The 19371-nt window shown below is 55.9% G+C and overlaps 3 protein-coding genes across 9 annotated transcripts in view; 1 reads left to right on the forward strand and 2 right to left on the reverse strand.

Moving 5' to 3' along the window:
• Nucleotides 1-3073: 3073 nt before the first annotated feature.
• Nucleotides 3074-6403, reverse strand: FEN1 (flap structure-specific endonuclease 1). Its single transcript, XM_076343686.1, has 2 exons — nt 6359-6403; nt 3074-5227 (listed from the first exon to the last, which is right to left on the reverse strand). The coding sequence occupies exon 2, from the start codon at nt 5224-5226 to the stop codon at nt 4078-4080; it is 1149 nt and encodes a 382-aa protein (XP_076199801.1). The 5' UTR covers nt 5227; nt 6359-6403; the 3' UTR covers nt 3074-4077.
• Nucleotides 6404-6514: 111 nt separating this feature from the next.
• Nucleotides 6515-8171, forward strand: TMEM258 (transmembrane protein 258). The gene is made up of 4 exons (XM_076343709.1): nt 6515-6572; nt 6716-6825; nt 7430-7605; nt 8025-8171. The coding sequence occupies exons 1-3, from the start codon at nt 6570-6572 to the stop codon at nt 7554-7556; spliced, it is 240 nt and encodes a 79-aa protein (XP_076199824.1). The 5' UTR covers nt 6515-6569; the 3' UTR covers nt 7557-7605; nt 8025-8171.
• Nucleotides 8172-9347: 1176 nt separating this feature from the next.
• The window catches only part of MYRF (myelin regulatory factor), a 66972-nt gene continuing 56948 nt past the window's right edge, over nt 9348-19371 (reverse strand). For 5 of the 7 annotated variants that reach the window (XM_076343665.1, XM_076343661.1, XM_076343662.1 and 2 more), the window contains 8 exons: nt 17697-17782; nt 17299-17460; nt 15886-16179; nt 15212-15299; nt 14797-14871; nt 14559-14661; nt 13674-13748; nt 9348-13411 (listed from right to left, as the gene is read on the reverse strand). In XM_076343665.1, the coding sequence (XP_076199780.1) occupies nt 13325-13411; nt 13674-13748; nt 14559-14661; nt 14797-14871; nt 15212-15299; nt 15886-16179; nt 17299-17460; nt 17697-17782 (970 nt within the window). In that variant the 3' untranslated portion in view covers nt 9348-13324. The remainder of the gene's footprint in view (nt 13412-13673; nt 13749-14558; nt 14662-14796; nt 14872-15211; nt 15300-15885; nt 16180-17298; nt 17461-17696; nt 17783-19371) is intronic. The other 2 variants (XM_076343664.1, XM_076343663.1) reach the window with 1 other exon arrangement.

A 19371-nucleotide genomic window follows, 5' to 3' on the forward strand; every position in this document is an offset into this window, starting at 1 on the left:
ATACAGTTCAGGTATCTTCCGCTAACGAGCTTTTTGCCCTGAATCAGTAAACCTGCAAGCTTGAATGCTGTGGGGTTTAATCTTACGCTACATTTGAAGCTTGTGCCTACAATCCTGCTTTCCTGCGTAATACCACGTTCTTACCCAGCGTCCGGATGCACCTTTCTGTGATTTGCACACAATACGCCTGCCTCGTCCTAGGGCAGAAAGAAACGCGATCCGTTTTCCTCCGTTCTTCAGATCACCCCGATGCTACAGAGGGAGGGAAGGCGGCAGTCTGCAGATGTGGCACTCGGCAGCGAGACCGAGTAACGCAGCGGCTCCGTCGGTAAGAAGCAACGGTGCGTGGCACCGGGCTTTTGACCAGAGCGGGCGATGGCTCTGTCCCGAAGGGCTTGTGCAGGGGGACAGCTTCTGGGTTTATTTACTTCTTTGGCCCCCATCGATAAAATCCCTGAAGTAAATCTTAGCTGAGCAGAGAGCTTCACGCCAGCCACGGAGGGGATCATTAGAAACTCTCAGAAGAGTCTAGAAGTTTGGACTTGAGTCCTGTCCCCCCTCCCCCCCAGCTAACAGTGCAAAAAGGGCTTGTTAAGCTGTCTTTGCTCAGTGCTGGGGGGCAGGTAACTGTCATCTGTGCAGAGCCACAGGTGGGAAAGAAACCGTATGAGCCTGCCAAATGAAGTTTAATCAGATGCCAGGGTTTGGAGTTTATTCTCCTGTTCGGACGGCGCAAGTTTAGAGCTTCACTTACACTACACAGTTTAACGTAGTTGAAAGCGTGAGTGCTGTAACCAAAGTCCAGCGTGCACATAAATCGCTTTCTCTCCCTGCACGTGTAACAGTTTTTACGGTTCGGACTTCGAAACCCCTGATTTCTCAAGTCGATCACTTCTGCGCCTGGAGATCACCACTGCAGCTGCATCCCACACCAAGGGAAGCCACGGAGGCAGAGAAGAGGCGCTTCCAACCCAAAGGTACAAAGCACGACCTGCGCTTCAGTGTAACAGCGCAAGCCACGTGTACGAACACCAAACGGCATTTCTGTAATCACGCTTACGATTTCACTTGAGGTTCATTACAGAAATTGCACTCCTTGAAAGGCTGCTTTCTTCGCGTGCATCCCTTGACAAAATGGTAGGCGGCAGACTTTAACGCTGTTCCTTTAAGTAAATTAAAGGCACGTGAAAAGGCAGTTAAACTTTCTTAGAAATGTTTCATCATTCCCGCCTCGTTCCTTGAACTATTCTCGACATCGTGATAACGCGATACATAATAATGTGATGAACTAAATCCTATTCAGGTCAGCAAGAAGCGGGCAGGATGAAGGACTCTGCAACCGGTTATGGAGACCGGGGTCAGGTCGAAGACGGTAAGCTTGCAGTTTCTTTTTCCTGCTGCTGACTTAGTTTACTTCCTTGCTATAAGCATTTTCCTGACCCTTACTTCCACGTATTATTTTTTTATCATCCTTCATTCCCTCACCACAAAACCGTTTCACCGTACCTTTCCAGGTGGTCGCAATGAGGGTGTTCACAGATAAAATACAGGAATATTTAGTTAAGAAGTTCTTGTTAAGAGAAATTACGGATGGAAGCATTTAAGAGAATAGACGCTGAGAAAACACCATTTGTCTTTACTGCATTTTGAAATGAAATAACCCAAGTCATGAAACCTGAGTAGATAAAATGTCTGAACCGCTACGACTCCCAGGTGAGTATCAGTTAAGGAGAACAGAGATCCTAGCAACATCCTAGGAAAACGTATTTCAATCAATTTTCACGGACAGCTTTCTACACATAACAAACGTCTCAAAAGATAAGTATCTTCTTCATTTGAAACTCATATGGTAGATAGTCTGCTCTGTATCGTAATAGTGTATAGCCTACTATATATCCTATGCTATAGCCTACTGTATATCACATCTATTGCATCGTATCAGTAGTATAGCCTACCATGAATGATAATAGCGTGGGGAAAATTACCCTGGTGACCAAGTAAATCTGGGTGGAAGGTAACGGGGGTGGAGGGTACGTGGGAGGGGGAAGGCAGGAGAGGAAGGACAGAGGGAGCGGGACGTGGCGGACACCAGAACATCCCAGAAGAGCCAGGCTTTCAAACTAACCTGCCCAGCAAGGCTGTACCTTAAAGCCTCCTGGGAGAACTGCGCCAGGAACTTAGCCCGGGCTCCACTCCCCCTTTAGAAAAGACAAACCAGGGACAGGAGGTTTACAAGTTGCTTAAACTCTCCGCGCAGGTTTTTCCAGCTGAAGAAAAAAAAAAGATTGTGGCTCAGAGTGACAGGAGGTCACAAGGATTCAGGGTTGAAAGCACAAATACTCACAGACAGAAGCCTTGTTAAATAGATAAATACACAGAACGGGTGCTAAAACATCACCCCTCATGTTGATTTTAAAATCTGATTTTCCCTGCAGCACTTTCCTGGCTTTCCGGGTGCAGATTCCACAAGCGATGCGATGGGATAAGCGACAGCCGCACTGATGCTTGTGGAGAGCACAGGTGTCGATCTCGAGGCACGCCAGCTACAGCTGCCCCCATTTGGAGCACCCAGGCTTCCCCTTGCCAAAATCTCTCCAGCTTAGGGCTTGGAATTAGGGTGAAGCCGAGACCCTGTGAAACCCACCAGATCAGAGAAGCAGACTTTAAGTTTTGGGTGCTCTGCTCCACATGCACGGCAAGCTTGAGAGGCTCCCTGCCTCCATGTGCAGCACCTGCTGCCATTCTTCACGCCGCATTTAAGAAAACTTCTAAGGTGGCTTAAAAAAAAAAATCAGGATTATTTTAGCAGCGTTAATGGAATTCCCCTGTGAAACAAGCCCAGCTTCTTATTTTAATAACTTAGCAGACAGTGGAGATCTTTGATGTCTACAAAGCATCCAAAAGCCACTGTTAACACCAGGATTAAAACCTCGAATTTTCTGCGTTCGGGCCTGTGCTTGATTTGTTGACTGTTGTCACCAATAGGTTTCCCTCTAAAACTGGGCTTTCTCTTCACCTGTGGGGCCTTCAGCAACAAGGTTTAAGCCACCTCTCCAGAGAATGAGAAACGCTGTATTTGCGTATAAATTTTATTCTGAAAACAAAACCCAGCACATTGCTTTGACAAGTAAGGGGAAGAGACTATGCAAAATACAGAATAAAATAAGAAAAGAAGAGGCACTATCTTTTTTTCTTCTTAGTCCGGGACCTGTCTCTGTGTGTACAACGTGGAAGGATGCCTCGTGAAATCGGGGAGCGAACAGGCTTCCATTCTAGGTTTATTGACCTTTTTCTTTTTAAACATAAGACACAACCTAGCAGTAAAATCCAGGCTTGGAGAGCTGCAGTCTCAGCTCAGCTGGTCCTTGGTTCATGCACTAAGAGCAGGGTAGAACTTTGCTGGAATCAGGATTACAACTTTTTTTTTTGTTTTAAACAACGAAAAGCGACTACAATAAGGGAAGGAAGAACCTATACCCAATCCTCATTAAATGGAGACCTTTACCTCATTATTTCAAGCCTCCTTCCCAACTCCAGCTTGCCTTCTGTTCGCATCTCCCCAGCTTCTCCTTCAGCCTCCGCTGCTTGAACCTACCTCTTTTTGGATGGATTGAATCAGGCAGAAATCTCTCTATCGTTTATTCCCAGTTCGCTCTCTAGCCGTTCCAACTTTTTGTTTCTTAAATCAGAGAGGGTGTTTGTGATCAGCGCCTCCCTTTAACTCTGCAGCTTAGGTATCGCCTCCGGTCCCTGCGGCCTCCTCATCAAAAGTCTCAAACCGATGAACACCGCCGTTGAACTGCTGAACGCAACGCCCCGGTCCCTTCCTCGCCCCTCCAACCCCCTCCCCGCTGTGGTTGTTTCAGCTCTCTTCTCTCCTAGCCTCACACATTGCTACTGCTGCGCAGGAAGATGCTTATCTGATTCACTAACCTAGCCTTGTTGGGAAGCGCTTTAGCAGCATCCTTCCTAGCACTAACATGCAGGACAGAAAAACAACCGTTTGTTATTAGCCTAAAATTCCTGGTTGAGCATAAAACCCACGCAATCGCAGGGGGCTGTGGTCAGCCAGGCCGGCTACTTTCCCTTTTTGGTCTTTGCAGCTGCAGCGTTGTTGGTCTTGGCTTTCTTCTTTGCCGACCCCTTGGCCTCCGGCTCTTTGCGCTTGGCCGACGTGATGGAGCCCGTCACCTTGAAGAAGTCGTCCAGCCGGCCCTGCGTGCTGCCCTGCCGGCTTTTGCTCAGCCTCTTGACCCCGTTGCGGATCCGCTCTTCGTTGAACTGCTTCTCCCCGCACATGAACTGGACAAGCTGCTCTTCGTTCGGCTCGGTCCACTTCAGCTCAAGAGCGTCGGGGTTGACCACATCAGGCTCTAGAAAGAGCTTCTGGGCCTCTTTGTGCAACCAGTTCTCAGGCAGAGGGTACTTCTTGGTGTCTATCTGCTGAACGATCTTCTCGATGGTTTTGTGCTCCTTGATGAGCTCGATGGCACGCTTGGGCCCGATGCCGCGGATGCTCTCGCAGTAGTCGCAGCCCAGGAGGATACACAGATCCACAAACTGTTCCCAGGTCAGGTCTAGATCCTGCAGAATACGGTTCAGGTGAAACTCCTGGATGGGCAGCTTCTTCGTCTCGCTGGCAGTAAGATGCCGCATCAGTACGGGACTGCCGAAGGTCAGGCAGTCCATATCTTCCGTGGCAGCTGCATAGACCTTCCCAGCCTTCACCAAGGTAGCGCAGCTGGCTTCGGCCTCCCCCGGCGCCTCCACGTAGGGGATGCCCATCAGCATTAGTAACTTCTTGCACTCGTCAGTGTGCTGCTGGGTCACCTTGACCAGCCTCTTGCTGTACTTCTCAATGTTGTTCTCCTCTCCGGCCTCCTGAGCCTCCTGCAGGTGTTTCTCGGCCTCAGCCCGGCGCTCAGTCCGCTTTGCCAGTTCCCCCGATTTCAGCTGCGGGGGCTTGCCATCAAAGACGTAAACCGGCTTGATGCCGTTCTCCACCATGCGGACGGTCCGGTAGAACATGCCCATCAGGTGGCTCGTGGTCTCGCCCTCCTCGTTTTGAAGGACTTCAGCTCCCTGCCGCACGGCGATCAGGAACTGGTAGATGCTCATGGAGGCATCTATAGCGACCTTCCGGCCGAAGTAAGACTTGATGTCATTCTCCCGGATGGCGCCGGGAGCCACGTCGGCAATAAGCTTGGCCAGGCCATGGATTCCCATCCTGGGGAACAGAAAAGGGGACATTGGGATCAGCCTCTGCACACACAGGGAGCTGGGGGGTCAGCAGCTGGGCCATGGGGGCAGTGTACCACCTAAGCAGGGGGGACCAAAGGGAGGTGGCTGCTTCCCCCGCAAACCATCACCCCATGGGCTGCGGCCTCTGCTTCCAGCCTCAGCCTCCCCCAGCCCACCATTACGCCCCCACCTCAGCCTCCCCAGCATGCCATTACCCTCCCGCCTAGACCCATCGTTACCCCCCCTTTCCTACCTCAGCCTCCCCCAGCCCAGCCCCTCTCCCCATCACGCCTCACCCTCCCCCAGCCCCACCATTATAGCCATCCAGGCCCCATTACCCGCCCCGCGCCCTGTTCCCACCTCCCTGTTTCCCGGCCCCACCATTACCCCCCTACCTACTATTACTTTTCCCCAGGCTTGCTGTTAACCCCTCTTCCCGCTTCCCTCTCCCCCAGCACTCCATTACCTGCCCCCCCTTCCATTATCCCCCTCTTCCCGCTGCGGCCTCTCCCGGCCCACAGATGCCAGCCTCAGCCTGCCCCAGCCGCCATTTCCCACCCCCTTCTCGCCTCAGCCCCCCCCAGCCGCCATTTTCCCCCGAGCCTGCCTCCGCCAGCCGCCATTATTTCCCCCCCCGCCCCCCCGAGCACGCCTCAGCCTCTCCAGCCACCATTATCCCCCCCCAGCCCGCCTCAGCCTCTCCAGCCGCCGTTATCCCCCCCCGGAGCCCGCCTCAGCCTCTCCAGCCGCCATTATCCCCCCCCAGCCAGCCTCAGCCTCTCCAGCCGCCATTATCCCCCCCCCCCCGGAGCCCGCCTCAGCCTCTCCAGCCGCCATCATCCCCCCCCAGCCCGCCTCAGCCTCTCCAGCCGCCATTATCCCCCCCCAGCCCGCCTCAGCCTCTCCAGCCGCCATTATCCCCCTCCGGAGCCCGCCTCAGCCTCTCCAACCGCCGTTATCCCCCCCCAGCCCGCCTCAGCCTCTCCAGCCGCCGTTATCCCCCCCCGGAGCCCGCCTCAGCCTCTCCAGCCGCCATCATCCCCCCCAGCCCGCCTCAGCCTCTCCAGCCGCCGTTATCCCCCCCCCAGCCCGCCTCAGCCTCTCCAGCCGCCATTACCCCGCAGCTCGAGCCCGCCACTGCTCCCGCGCTCCGCCGCAATGCCCGCCGGGAGCCGGCGGAGCCAATAGCGAGCGGCTCCCGCTCGCCCCGCCCACCCGTCCCGGCACGCCCCGCTACCGCTCGCCCTTCCGCTTCCGGGGGAGGGGCGGGCAGCGGCGGGAGCGGAGGCGACGTGTCGGAGCGGAGCAGGAGCCGGGACCCGGGCGGCATGGTAGGGGCCGGGAGCCGCGACGGGGGGCCGGGGCCGCGGTCAGGGGCCGGTCGCTAGGACGGAGGGCCGGTGCCGGTCCAGGCTTAGCCCCGTCCCGTCCCCCGGCGGTGCCGCTCACGCTTCGCCGTGTCCCCCCCCCGCAGGAGCTGGAGGCCATGAGCAGATACACCAGCCCGGTGAACCCGGCCGTCTTCCCGCACCTCACCGTGGTGCTGCTGGCCATCGGCATGTTCTTCACCGCCTGGTTCTTCGTGTATCCCCGGGCGGGAGCGGGGGGGGGGGGGGGATAAGGGAGCAGGGTGGGGGTGGGGGGTAAGGGAGGGGACGGGGGGGGGTAAGGGAGCAGGGTGGGGGTGGGGGGTAAGGGAGGGGACGGGGGGGGTAAGGGAGCGGGGGGGGGTAAGGGAGGGGACGGGGGGGGTAAGGGAGCAGGGCGGGGGGGGTAAGGGAGGGGACGGGGGGTAAGGGAGCAGGGCGGGGGGGGTAAGGGAGCAGGGCGGGGGGGGTAAGGGAGGGGACGGGGGGTAAGGGAGCAGGGCGGGGGGGGTAAGGGAGGGGATGGGGGGTAAGGGAGCAGGGCGGGGGGGGTAAGGGAGGGGACGGGGGGGGTAAGGGAGGGGACGGGGTGTAAGGGAGCAGGGCGGGGGGGGTAAGGGAGCGGGGGGGGGTAAGGGAGGGGACAGGGGGGTGTAAGGGAGGGGACGGGGGGATAAGGGAGCAGGGCGGGGGGTGTAAGGGAGGGGGCGGGGGGGGTAAGGGAGCAGGGGGGGGGGGGTAAGGGAGGGGACGGGGGGTAAGGGAGGGGGAGGCCCTCCCCTTGCTCTGCGTCCGTTATCGCCTGAACCCCCGGGCTGCAGCTACGAGGTGACTTCTACCAAGTACACGCGGGACATCTACAAGGAGCTGTTGATCTCGCTGGTGGCCTCGCTCTTCATGGGCTTCGGCGTCCTCTTCCTGCTGCTGTGGGTCGGTATCTACGTCTGAGGCCCGGGCAGAGGAGCACCGGTACCGCCTTGTGAATCCCCCTGTGGCCGTAAGCTCCCCGAGGTCTTCACGCTACGCCCGCGCCTGGGTGGTGGTGGTGAGGGGGGGGGTCCTGGAAACGTAGCCCCGCGACAGCAGCTCTTCCCGAAAGCCACCTTTCTTCGGGGGCAAAGTTAGGATGCGCAAAAGGCTGTGGCCTCACCCCAGCAGCAGCCTTTGGGCTCGAGCGTCGCGGCCGCTCCGAGCTGCAAAGCAGCCGTTGGGTAACTTGGCTGGAGGGTGCTTCTGTGCCCGCCTGTTAACTGCGGGCAGAGCCGGCGTTCATCCCCGTTTGAGGCAGTAGGGAACCGCCTGCGGTGCTGGGTATCGTCCTTTGCCCTGTGGCTTTAGTAGCAGCAGAGTCAGGCCCCGGTGCCGCCCTGGGGAACGCTGTCTCACCGACCTCCTTCGTCTCTCGTTTGGTTCTAGGTGGGAAGCCCGGCAGAAGCTCTTTTTGTATTTCTTTTGTATTTCAACAACAAAGCCCGTGTCAGGCATGGACTGCGCTCCTGTCGAGCGACTTCTGCCAGCCCAACAAACCAAACCTGAATAAAACTGGCTCTGGGATGCTCCTGCCTTCGGACTCATGGTTTGTCTTTTAGATGCTTTTTTTTTTTTTTTCAACCCGGCTTTCCCAAACCACATTGATACTGGCACGAGATCCACGTCCCTTGGGACGGGCCCCGTGTTTATCATAGATTTCCACAGCTGCGTGTCGCCCAGAAGCATTTCAGTGCCACCTTGTGCCCTAGTGCAGCTAGGCTCTAGACAATAACCGCTTCCCGCTTCTTCCTGAGCCTGCTTTTATATCCCTCAATCCTTCATTACCAGCGCGTCCCCTCACCCTCTTTCTGGAAGGCTGTGCCCGTTCTCATCCCGAGCCAGCAGCTTTGTGGCTCAGCAGCGCTCACGGCCCCTCGCAAAGCGGGAAGGGGCAGGGACCGCTCCGAGGTGGTTCACTTACCGCGTCGGCAGCGCGCGCTGGGGACCTCCTGCGCTAGAAATGGAGCTGACGGAAACGTCCGGTCCCGCTCTTCGGCCAGGCTGCGTGCTCCTGAGGGTGGCAGCGGCCGGGTGGACGTACCGTTCGGCCTGGGTGAAACGGCGCTTGCGGAACAGTCTCTGGGCAGGGTTCCCCGGTAACGCGCCGGTGTGGCTCCTCGGACGCAAAGCAAGAACACGGGTCTGGTGGGCACCACAGCGGGTGACGGGAGCTGTGTTTGTGGGGAATGAGGTTTTGGGAGGAATGCTTGAGAAGTACAGGCCAGAGTAATCTTGTAGCTGGATGTGCCCTTCAGTTAAGTAGCGAATTAACTGCTTTGCTTGTAAAAGAGGAGTTTGTTTATGGCATGCATAACTATATTTTTGTAGGTAGCTTCGAATTTGTAGCCCAGCTTTCAAAGCAATTCGATTTCAGAATCAGAAATTCAATGGGTAGCTTACAGATTTAAAGGCCCGATTTCCTGTTCGGGAAGGAAGCTTTCCCTCCGCGGATGCTCTCGGATGCCTCTGGATCTGGCCCTGACCTCTGAGGCGTGAGCAGCGAGAGCTCTTTTTCATACCCGTTCAAAAGCACGCTGGGTAGCAGCGAGCAGCCGCGGGCCGGGGCCGTTCTGACCCTGCGTGGGCACGTCTGGAAGCTCCTGCTGATTAATGACACGGGGTTTCCTCCGTCTTGCGGGAAGAAGTTTTGTAGCTACTGAACTGAAAGACTTATTTCATAGCAAGGGAGGAATGCGCCAGGAGCCGTCCTTGGATACAAAGCAGTATTTATATATTTATTTATATGGGCATATTTACCTCCAGCATAAAACAAAGTCTAAATAAGCCAAACAAAAAAGTGGGGAATCCGGAGACTCAGCACTCAAAATTCAGCAAAATATAAATATAAATCAGAAAGGAAGGAGGGAAACCCCGCTCGTTCCCTACAAATAAAAACCGATAATCAATAATACCTGCTAAGAATGCAACTCTACAAACTTGCTGGCAATATACAGTGATTAAAGCTGTGACAGCGACATTTAAACCAAACAAATTAGTGCTTTACTTTTTTTTTTTTTTTTTCTCCTCCTTAATTCTCGCAGTGGTGGCATAGTCTCTATTTACAGGCTTTAAGCTCTAACCGTAGGACAGAATGTTTGTGAATTTGCTTTTGAAACAAACTCCGAAAACAGCCAGACTTTGGCAAGTGGCCTCGTTTCCACACTTGTCTTCCTTCCTGCCAAGAATGTCTAGAGAGATGAAGCGTCTCGTTTCCAGCGGAAAGAGAGGGTTTTCCCCCAGGCTGTACGGCTGGAGACATCGGCTCAGAGCTCCCTCCGTCTCATGCAGGGAAAGGCCTGATTGTTAACTCTCTTGTTACTGATTGGGGATGGGGGACACAGCTTCAGTTAGGGCAGAGACACCTTTTTTGGGGGGGGGAGTCTATGCGAACAGCTGTTTCCGCAGGCTTGGAAGCAATCCTGGGACCCTTTAATAATTACAAAAACCCTTTTGAGCTCGTTTCTGCCTTGCTGTGCAGCGGCTGGTGGAACTGGCGTACGCTTTGTGATAAACTTTTAAGACAAAAGATACTATGGCAATGTAAGACGCTAAAAACTGCGTTCTGAGTCCCTCTCCTCTTCTGACACCAGGGATTGCTGTCAGCCCGGTGCTGCTCTGCTGTGAAACAGCTGTACGTGGGTAGGGCCGGCCTTCGCGCTTTAGGTGTTGGCTCATCTCAGTTCTTAAGCTAATTGGCCACTGTTTTTGAGGCACGCAGCATTTTACGGACGTGTGGGAAACCACTGTTCCCTCGTGCAGTCCTGTTAGCAGAAAAAGGCACTAGAGATGTTCCCGTAGCCCTTAGGCACTTGGTTTGCCAGGGGCCCTCATAAACCCCATGGCTAAGCATCGCAGGGACACCTGAGAGACTCCATCTCCTCTTGGGCCACCGCTGCTAGCGCGTTTCTAGCGGTTGATTGATTTCTCCCCTCCAGGAGAGGCTTTCCCCGCGAAATTTCTCGCGGCGGGGCGAGATGTACTCTTGGGTCTCGGCTGACCTCAGCCAGGACCACCAGCGAGGGGCTGGACTGGTGGTGGTGGTGACTGCAGGCAGCGCTTTCAGCTCTGGCCCTCGCAACACCACCCGTTACCTCTTCAGGGGCTAAAGGAACGCACAGGCGTTTAGCCCAGCTCGACAGTACAAGGGAAAACAGCGGGTCTGAGAAGGCTACCTCTCAGCTGAGCAGACGTCGAAGAGCACGTGGCGTCGCTCACCTGAATAAGGACGTGCCAGACTGGGCCACTGATTGCCAAGTGGAGAATAAAAGCTGCCAAGAAAGTAACTTCCCAGTTTAAGGCCAAGCAAAAAAGCCCGGGGCGGGTGGAGGGAAGAGCGCTGAGCCGCCTCTCCAGAGAGCTACATCGGAGGGTTTCCTTCCCAGTTGCAGGGAGAAACAGAGAATCCTGCTGAGCATGGAGCTGACCTGCTTGTGCGTAGGTACTCCCAAGCCTTGGGACCTCTTGCTTTCCCGCTGAGCTCCCCAAAGCCGGGTGAGGCCCCTAGCTTCGCTCCTGCTTGGCTGCCTACCCTGGATACGATGACCTGCTCACCCACTGGTTCCTGCCTGCCCAGGCTTCAGTGCATTTTAGTAACTGGGGAGCTTCACCAATGTATAGTTAAGTGTTTGCTGCCTGTGGGCACGCAGTGGGAATGAAGACCTGCCCTTGAAACCGCCCTACAAATGAAGAGCCAGGTCCTTTGGCGGCAGAGACGCCAACTCCCAGCGATGTCACGAGGAACTGCAGGGCTACGGCTGCTTTGCTGGGACAAGCTCAGAAAGAAGTTCTGAGATGGGTGACGGGAGATAAAACTGCTCCCCCAGCCTGGGGAGGGAAGGCCGCGTAGGGTCCCACGAGACGTGCGCAGGAACCATCTCTCTAAGCTGGATAAAAAAAACGTCTTTGCAGCTTGTTTCTCCGGAGCAGCAGAGCCAGCCACGCGCTCCTCAGTGCTGGTAACAACAGGGCCTGCAGCTGGCAAAGGGATTGCTGCATCTGTCTCCACTGAAGGCAACAAAACGCAGCAGCCAGAGCCCGATGCAGTTTCCCAAAACCAGTTTGGTTCGAGTTGATTACGTCCGGTGACGGGGCTGCAAGGGGCAAGGCGCGCTCTTCCCTGAAGCCAGCTTTAGAGCGTGCTTCGGGACTGGCGAGTGGCGTTTCCCCCTCGCCGCCCTTCCCCAGCGGCGGCTGCCGTTTCCTTAGAGAAACGCAGCTCGGACATAAGAACCTGGCGGCGGCTCAGCCTCCAGGAACGCAGGTGTCTCCTTTTTAGCAAGAGGCGCTGGAGCAGGACGGGGAGGAGGACGCGCGCGCGCTGGTCGGTCAGTCTGACGTGTCCCAGCACCGCTGTGGCAGTCAAGCTTTAACGTGGAGCTTAGCAGTGGCCCCCTTTGGTTTCCTATGCGAGACACACGTAGCTCAATAGGGACAGAATTAAGAGACCCATTTTTATACGGCTTAAAAAAAAAAAAAAAAAATATTCAGTAGTTTAGCAAGTTAAGAACTTGTAACAGTAGAACACCCAAAATACACTCAACATAACTGCTTTCCGAGAACAGTGACGGCAAGGGCCCACAGTCGCTGCCATTCCCCGCTTTGTGGGAGAGGATCAGCCTCTTCAGTGCCTGGCAGAGATCCGATAGCCAGGGCGTGCAGCGAAGCCACATCACGCGCCCCCAGCAACTCAGCCTTGCTCCGCAGGGCGCACCGGGCTTTGCCAGTGGTCTCTCTTCTGCCCATCTGGGCAGAGGTGGCTGCGTTGACTTGAGAGCCGACCAGGCAGCTCCACACACACACTGCGAGAGGCCACACGCTGCCGCCAAATGAAAAAAACCGGGTCCCACGACACTTAATGCAGGTGACTCACGGTAATTTTTCTCCCATGGGTTGATGGCAAGTGTCCCCACACGTGGTTTGGCCTGGGCACAGCCTCAGCAGCATCTCGAGTTTATCCATCCAGACCTGGATACGGTGAACGTTAGAGTACAGTGAGGAGGGGGACAGACAGGGCTGACGTTGAAGCTGCACCTTCTCTTGTTGTCCACAGAGGACAGTCCGTTCGCGGGTCCGGGGGTCTCCGGGGGTCTGTGGAGTGGGGCTGCAGGGGATGGCCCTGGGCCAACTAGAAGGAACAGCAACTCCAGTGTACGACTTCCAGTACGTCCAGGCACAGCCTTCCTTTCCAGGCCAAACTCCAGCGTTTTGCTCTTGGAAAGGGCTCCAGTGTTGAGCAATTCCAGTGTTGTGAAGAACTGATGTGGCACATCTGGGACCACTGGGCCAGTACAGGACTGGGACGCGGCAGACCCGTCCACATTCAGTCCAGTGTAATGCTTTCAAATCCAGTGTTGCGAGGGGAGGGAGAAGTGACGGCGGACGCAAGCGTCCCCGTAAGGGAAGGAGAGAGACGTTTGGGGCGGCGTGGGACGGTGGGAGTCGGTGCGAGGTGAGCCCAGGAGATACCACAGGGCTGGTTGTGTTTCTGTGGCTTAGGTCCTATGTTCTGCGTGTGCTGTGCTTCAGTGCCTGTGTCACCAGCCACAACCAAACCAGCTCCACGCCCCAGGCAGGAGACGGGGGTAAGGTGGGGCTGGGGGCTAGTGGAGGAGGGTGTACAGGAGTCTTCCCCAGTGTCACCAGTCCCCCTCCTCTCTCCAACCAGAGGGCACTGGTGCTGCCAGGACTCACTCACAGAGCCAGTAAAACTGAAAATAATAGTCAGTGAAAAGGTGTCCCATCTGCTCGGGAGCAGTGCTGCAGTTGGCTCGGCCCTGTGAGAGAGCGAGAAAAAAAAGCTTACAGACAGGGGTAGGACGCATGCTCCGAGAGGGAAATTGTGCATGAATTACGTGCTGGGGCAGAGAAAAATCATACCCCCACTACCCCATGTAACTGCGGAAGGCAACAGCCACGACGGAGAGGGCTGTGGAAGGCTCTCAGCGCAACGTGGCCGCTAAACCTGCCGTGGTCCCGTTGCTCTCCTTCCGCTCAGCCCTGGACAAGAGGAAAGACAAAGCAGCTGCTGGTACTCACAGGCTGTGCTACTCTGAAGTGGTAGGCAAACTCCCGGAAAGACATCATCACGAGAGGCCAACGGTGCGTTGTTTCCTGGGGAAGAAAACAGAATAGCTAGGATGAGATCGGGGCTGAGCATCAGGGGACGTTCTCCCAGGCCAGACTGGCAAGGAACCACGCAAGCCTGTACTGTCGAGTGGGGGAGCAACCTCTCCAAGGTCAGCGACAGAGCTGGACCGAGAGGGGCAAGGAGGCGCTCGAGGGTAAGAAGGGTCTGATGCAGGCGCCGCGCATGCAGACCTGCAAAATCCTCCTGAAGGGATTTCATTAGGACGCGTTACGGCAGCTCACAGCCTGGTGCTCATGCAGAGGGGTGGGATGGGATGATTTCATATGAGTGACCACGTAACAAGCGATAAGGCAAGACAAAACGGCCTCAAGTTGTGCCAGGGGAGGTTTAGATTAGATGTTAGGAAAAATTTCTTCACCGAAAGGGTTGTCAAGCATTGGAACAGGCTGCCCAGGGAAGTGGTTGAGTCACCACCCCTGGAGGTATTGAAAAGACCTGTAGATGTGGTGCTGCGGGACATGGTGTAGTGGTGGACTTGGCAGTGCTGGGTTAACGGTTGGACTCCATGACCTTAAGCGTCTTTTCCAACCTAAACGATTCTATGATTCCACGTATCAGGTTTACAGACACCTCCCTGTTAGGGTTGCAGGGATGTCTGAGGGTCATCGACGTTAGCCAGTGCGGAGCACGGCTACGTTTGAGCATGAATTCCCTCCAGCAACTCCCGTGCTGCCCTGCTGTAGTCCCTTCTGGAGGGATCGGTGGTGTGCTGGGATGACACAACGTGTGTGGATTTTGTGAGCCGTACCCTCCCTCCCTCCCTCCCTCCCTACCTGTGCGTCTGTGGCATCGGTGGAGCTGTTCGTGCTCGCAGCATCCTGGCAGGGGTCGCTGGAGACAAGGCCACAAAGGGAGACGGACACAGCAGAGGAGGAGCTGAGGAGACAAGACACAGTAAGACCCTGCTGTCCCCTCCCCAGCTCAGGCAGGAGACACCATGGCCACATGGCACAGCATCCAGCTGACTTCAGGGGTACCGAAACACCCAAGAGATGAGCCCTGTCCACTCACTTCATCTCCAGGGTCAGGTTGGTGTTCACTGCTGTGAGTTGGTTGACAGGGATGCGGTAGGTGAAGTTTCCAGTCCTGGGGACACAGAGAGAGCATTAGACCTCGCCACAGCATTTCAGGCGGCTCTGAGATGGCCAGGACAGGACCCAAAGTCTCTGTTGGGCTGAGACTTCGGAGGGGGAGGGCTTCCCAGGCTGGTTCCCAAGGACAAGCTCATCATCAAACGCAATCTTCCCGCGCTCTGAGGGAAGGACTCGGAGCCCCAGCTCCTCTGTCCAAGGAGCAGCACGGGCTGCCTTGGGGTGATGGTAGAAAACGACCCAAGGCTCCAGGAGCTGCCCATCTGCTGCTTCCCCTGGAGCTCCCACCGTGCTGCTGCCACCAAAGTGCTGGCAGCCGGCCTTGCCTCGCTCACCTGCATGCGTCGGCGGCTGCGCAGTACTGCGACTGGATGGCCATGTTGATCTCCACGATCCGGACAGAGTGCAGCACTGGGCTTGGCCCTGCGGGTGGGAGAACGGGCTATTTAGGGACAGCAAAGGGACGGCAGCTGGGGTAGCCCGAGCGAGAAGGGCTGGGAGGGACGCCTGGCACTGAGACCGCCTTTCCTCATCACCCTGTCATCAGAGAGGGGGTCAGATTGCTGCAAGACTGCGCTAACACCATGTCCAGCCACGGAGAACAGGGGAAGGGGTGCCCCAGACTATGCCAAAGGCTGGTCATCGACACTCCTTTCTCTCTGCTGCCAGCGTGACTGAATCTGTGCATTTCTTCCTCTAGATCTGATTTAGAAATGGCTGAGCAAGCCGAGATGGGGGTAAGAACGGAGATGCTGGTACAGCAGCCTCAGAAGGGAACTAGCAACTGGCTAATACGGCCAGAAAGCGTAGGGCAGCATGGGGTAGGAAGGGCAGGGCTGGAGGTTGAATCTGGCTGCACTGGGAGAGCTGGGGGCAAACAAGCCGCAGGATGGGGACACAGTGAGAGCTGTGCAGGACAGATGAGACCCAGTTGGTTGAGGATACCCCCAGGAGAGAACCCAGGACCACGGTGCCGCTGCAGGGAGGGAAGAAGATAGGGTCCACCTACCATCCGTGCCGGGATCCTCCGTGCGGGGCCACTCGCTCACCGGCTGCTTGATGCTGCGCTGCTGCCGGGCCTGCCCCAGCGGGGAGTTGCTGCGGGAGAGCGAGAGGTTGGAGATGTACTTGGATTTGCCCTGGATGTGGGTGAAGGGGGAGGAGGGGCTGGCATTGGGGCTGCCGAAGCTCTGAGACCTGTCAGGCGTCTTTGGCCACTTGGTGTAGGAGGTCGCTTTCCCGGTGATGCCCCTGGATTTGGCTTTGATATTTGTCACTGGCAGGAGTGAGGTCTGACTTTGGTCTGCAAAGAGAAGGGAGAGAAAGGTGGTGCTGAGAGGCAGAGAGAGGCTGGCAGCACTCCCGACCTCCGGGACCAGTGCAGAGAGAACAGCCACCAGCTCTGGGTTCGTCCTGTCCCCATGTCACCTCCCGTATCACCCCACTGCGAGCAGCTGAGCCTTCCCAGCCTCTGTGCCTGAAGGGGCCGGTGGGATCCTCGCAGCAAAGGGAAGCTAGAGCAGTCTGTGGGGACAAAGCGGGGGCACTGCCCCCTGCTCAGGTAGGGCACGGTGTTTAAGGCAGGGTTAAGGCATGACTCCAGGGGTGTTACGGCTCTGCAGTGACTGCCTGAGGTGCTGTTCCTCCTGCAACAGTGACCGGTGATGGAGCAAGCGAGCTTGCAAAAACCCTGCTTGGGCAGCAAAGAGGCAGCACACCTCCTGGCCTGTCAAAACCCTGCTCAAAGCAAGAAGAACACTGAGTTCAGACTGCAAGGTACGGCTGCTCGGGCATGCTGGCCAGCCTGGCATAGCCTCTCATGACCTTGTGCTGGCAAAGCAGGCAGCTCCAAAGACCTTCCAGCTCCCACTTACCCCTGGCAGCATGAAATGGCCTCAAGTTGCGCCAGGGGAGGTTTAGATTGGACGTGAGGAAAAATTTCTTTACTGAAAGAGTGGTTAAACACTGGAACAGGCTGCCCAGGGAAGGGGTTGAGTCCCCATCCCTGGAAGTATTTAAAAGACGGGTAGATGAGGCGCTTAGGGACATGGTTTAGTGGGCATGGGGGTGTTGGGTTGACGGTTGGACTCGATGATCTTAGAGGTCTTTTCCAACCTCAATGATTCGATGATTCTATGATCGCGGATGTCTGAACCACGCCGTGCCACACGGGCAGCGAAAGCTGTTCAGCCTGGCAGTCCCGCTTTGCCCCGCAGCTGCCCGCTGGAGCAGGTCTCAACCCAGGCAGCGGGTGTGGAGGAAAGCGGGCACATTTTGAAGGGCAGGCTGCACGTCCTTTTCATAACGGGCAGGGGTAGGACAGGAGGTGAGAGGGGGCTGGGGCTACGAGGTGATGCAACGGTGGGACAGACACACCTCGGCCTTGTTCCAGCACCTCCTGGGTGCCTGGGCTGGTACTTACCTGTCCGGTTAGTGGCATGAGTGGGGCTGGTCTCAGAGAGGGCAACAGAGGAGACATTGGTGGGAGCAGCAGAGCAGCACATGGAGAAACACGGTGGGCTGAAGCAGGCTAGCACGCTGTGACCAGGTAAGCCGGCGACTAAGTCACGCGTGTCCTCTGTGACTGCAGGGCAAACAGCAGGGACACGTGGAGTAAGTCAAGGGGAGAGGCATCTAACAGGAGCAGCACCAAGCGCCCCCGGCATCCCTCCCACAAAACCAGAGCCCCAGGACCTCCCAGCGTGAAGACAGCACAGCGCCAGCAAGCCCCTGGCGCGGAGGAGCAGCCACGTACTTCACCCTGCACCGCAACCCATCATCGTGTGCGTCTGCCAGGCCCTCTGCCCCGCCGCGACCTACCATGGTGCGTGGGGGTCCTGCCACTGGCTCCGTCCGACGCAGCTGTGGATCGCACCATCTGCGTTTTATCAAAGTTTTGGCTTGACCTAAAATGCAGGAAAATATAGTGAAAACCCCTACCATGGGGGACAACGGTGTCACTTGTACGTGAAGAGAGAAGCGGCTGTAGCAGTGAGTGGGGCGATGTGACCAGGTACATGGAGCAAGAGCAGACGTAGAGCGCGCAAGGGTGAGGAGGAGCACAGACTGGAGTGATCTGGGAAAGGAAAGGCAGGAGGGAGGCACGGAAGCTGTGAAGACAGCCAGGAGAGCTAGGAAACGCCACAGCAGATCGTGTAGCAGTCCCACATCTGGCAGGGACAAGTCCCAGGTGCTTCAGAGGACACCAGCTATGCTCCCTCAATGCTCACTGTGGAACAGGGTGTACTCAGTGGACTTGATTTCCAACAGTGATCGCCGGGGTGGATTTATGTGCTCGGGTCTCAACACATTAGGCCGTAACGGGCTCCAAGCACTCACCATTGCCTAAGGGAGGTGCCCCTTATCTCTCGGAGCCAGACTGTTCCTCATCTTGTTTTTTAGAAATACACACAATCCCACCCAGATTCATCCCATGTAATTTCAGGTGTTTCCACTGAAGCTACCAAGACCTGAGCTGAGGACACCACAGGCATCTCCCGAGGGTAAGGCAGATGTGAAAGGGGAGGAACCGCTGCCTCGTGCTGTTTTTCTCCCACGGCTGCACAAGGAGCCCAGAGCAACACCACTTCTGGGCACCAGCTACCGCCTACAGAGATATGGGATAAACCAAGGCTCTTGCCTTCGCGCGCTGTAGCTGCCCACTGAGCAGAAATTTTTACTGGGCTCCTAACAAAGATGTTCAAGATCTTACCTGTCCAGACCCTGCCCAGGCGCAAGAGCAGTTCCGTTTTATCTGTCCCACGTTTTGCCTGTCCTGTACCCACGTCTTGCCTGTCCCCTTAGCATTGCTCAAGGTTTCTCAAAGATAAACGGAGCTTTCACTCATTTAGAGAAATCAAAATACCACTTAGTCACCTGCAAGACTTGTCTTATTATGCGTATTTCTGTTTCTGGTGAAAGGAGACGCAACGCCGGTCTCCTGGAGGGAACGTGGGCACCAGCCTCTGGAGCTGACCTTCATCCCAGCCAAAAACCTACCCCTGTCCCTCATGTTCCTCCACTGCCTCGTCAACACTTTCCATGCGCGGCTTTATCTTGCATCCCACAAGCAATTACTTTTTTAATAGCCTCCTGAGAAACACTCTGGTGTGGCGTTCTTAAAAGAACAAATGAGTTGTGCCTTGCACCGCTCTTTATGCAGCGCTTTGTTCAAAGGGTGCTGACAGACAGGTAGGGCCTGTTTTACTTTTAAGGGAAGTATTTTGCAGCAGCCCTGCAGATCCCATTAACTGGGGTGCTTTACAGGTCTGTACCTAATGAGTAACTCAGCCAGCTTTCCTTGCGTCAGTACCTTTCCAAACATTCCCAGCGGTGATGGCTCATAAAAAGAAATAATTTAGGGGTTTTTTTATGTCCTCCTTTTGCACAGTAAGCTGTCCTGTACTTGAGAGTGACCCTCCACAATAAAGCTACTCACATATGAAGAGAGGGTAGGAACAGCTTTTTGGCTAATTCCTCAAAGTCGTCATCCTTT

Source organism: Aptenodytes patagonicus, chromosome 7, assembly GCF_965638725.1.
Source record: "Aptenodytes patagonicus chromosome 7, bAptPat1.pri.cur, whole genome shotgun sequence".
Classification (NCBI taxonomy): domain Eukaryota; kingdom Metazoa; phylum Chordata; class Aves; order Sphenisciformes; family Spheniscidae; genus Aptenodytes; species Aptenodytes patagonicus.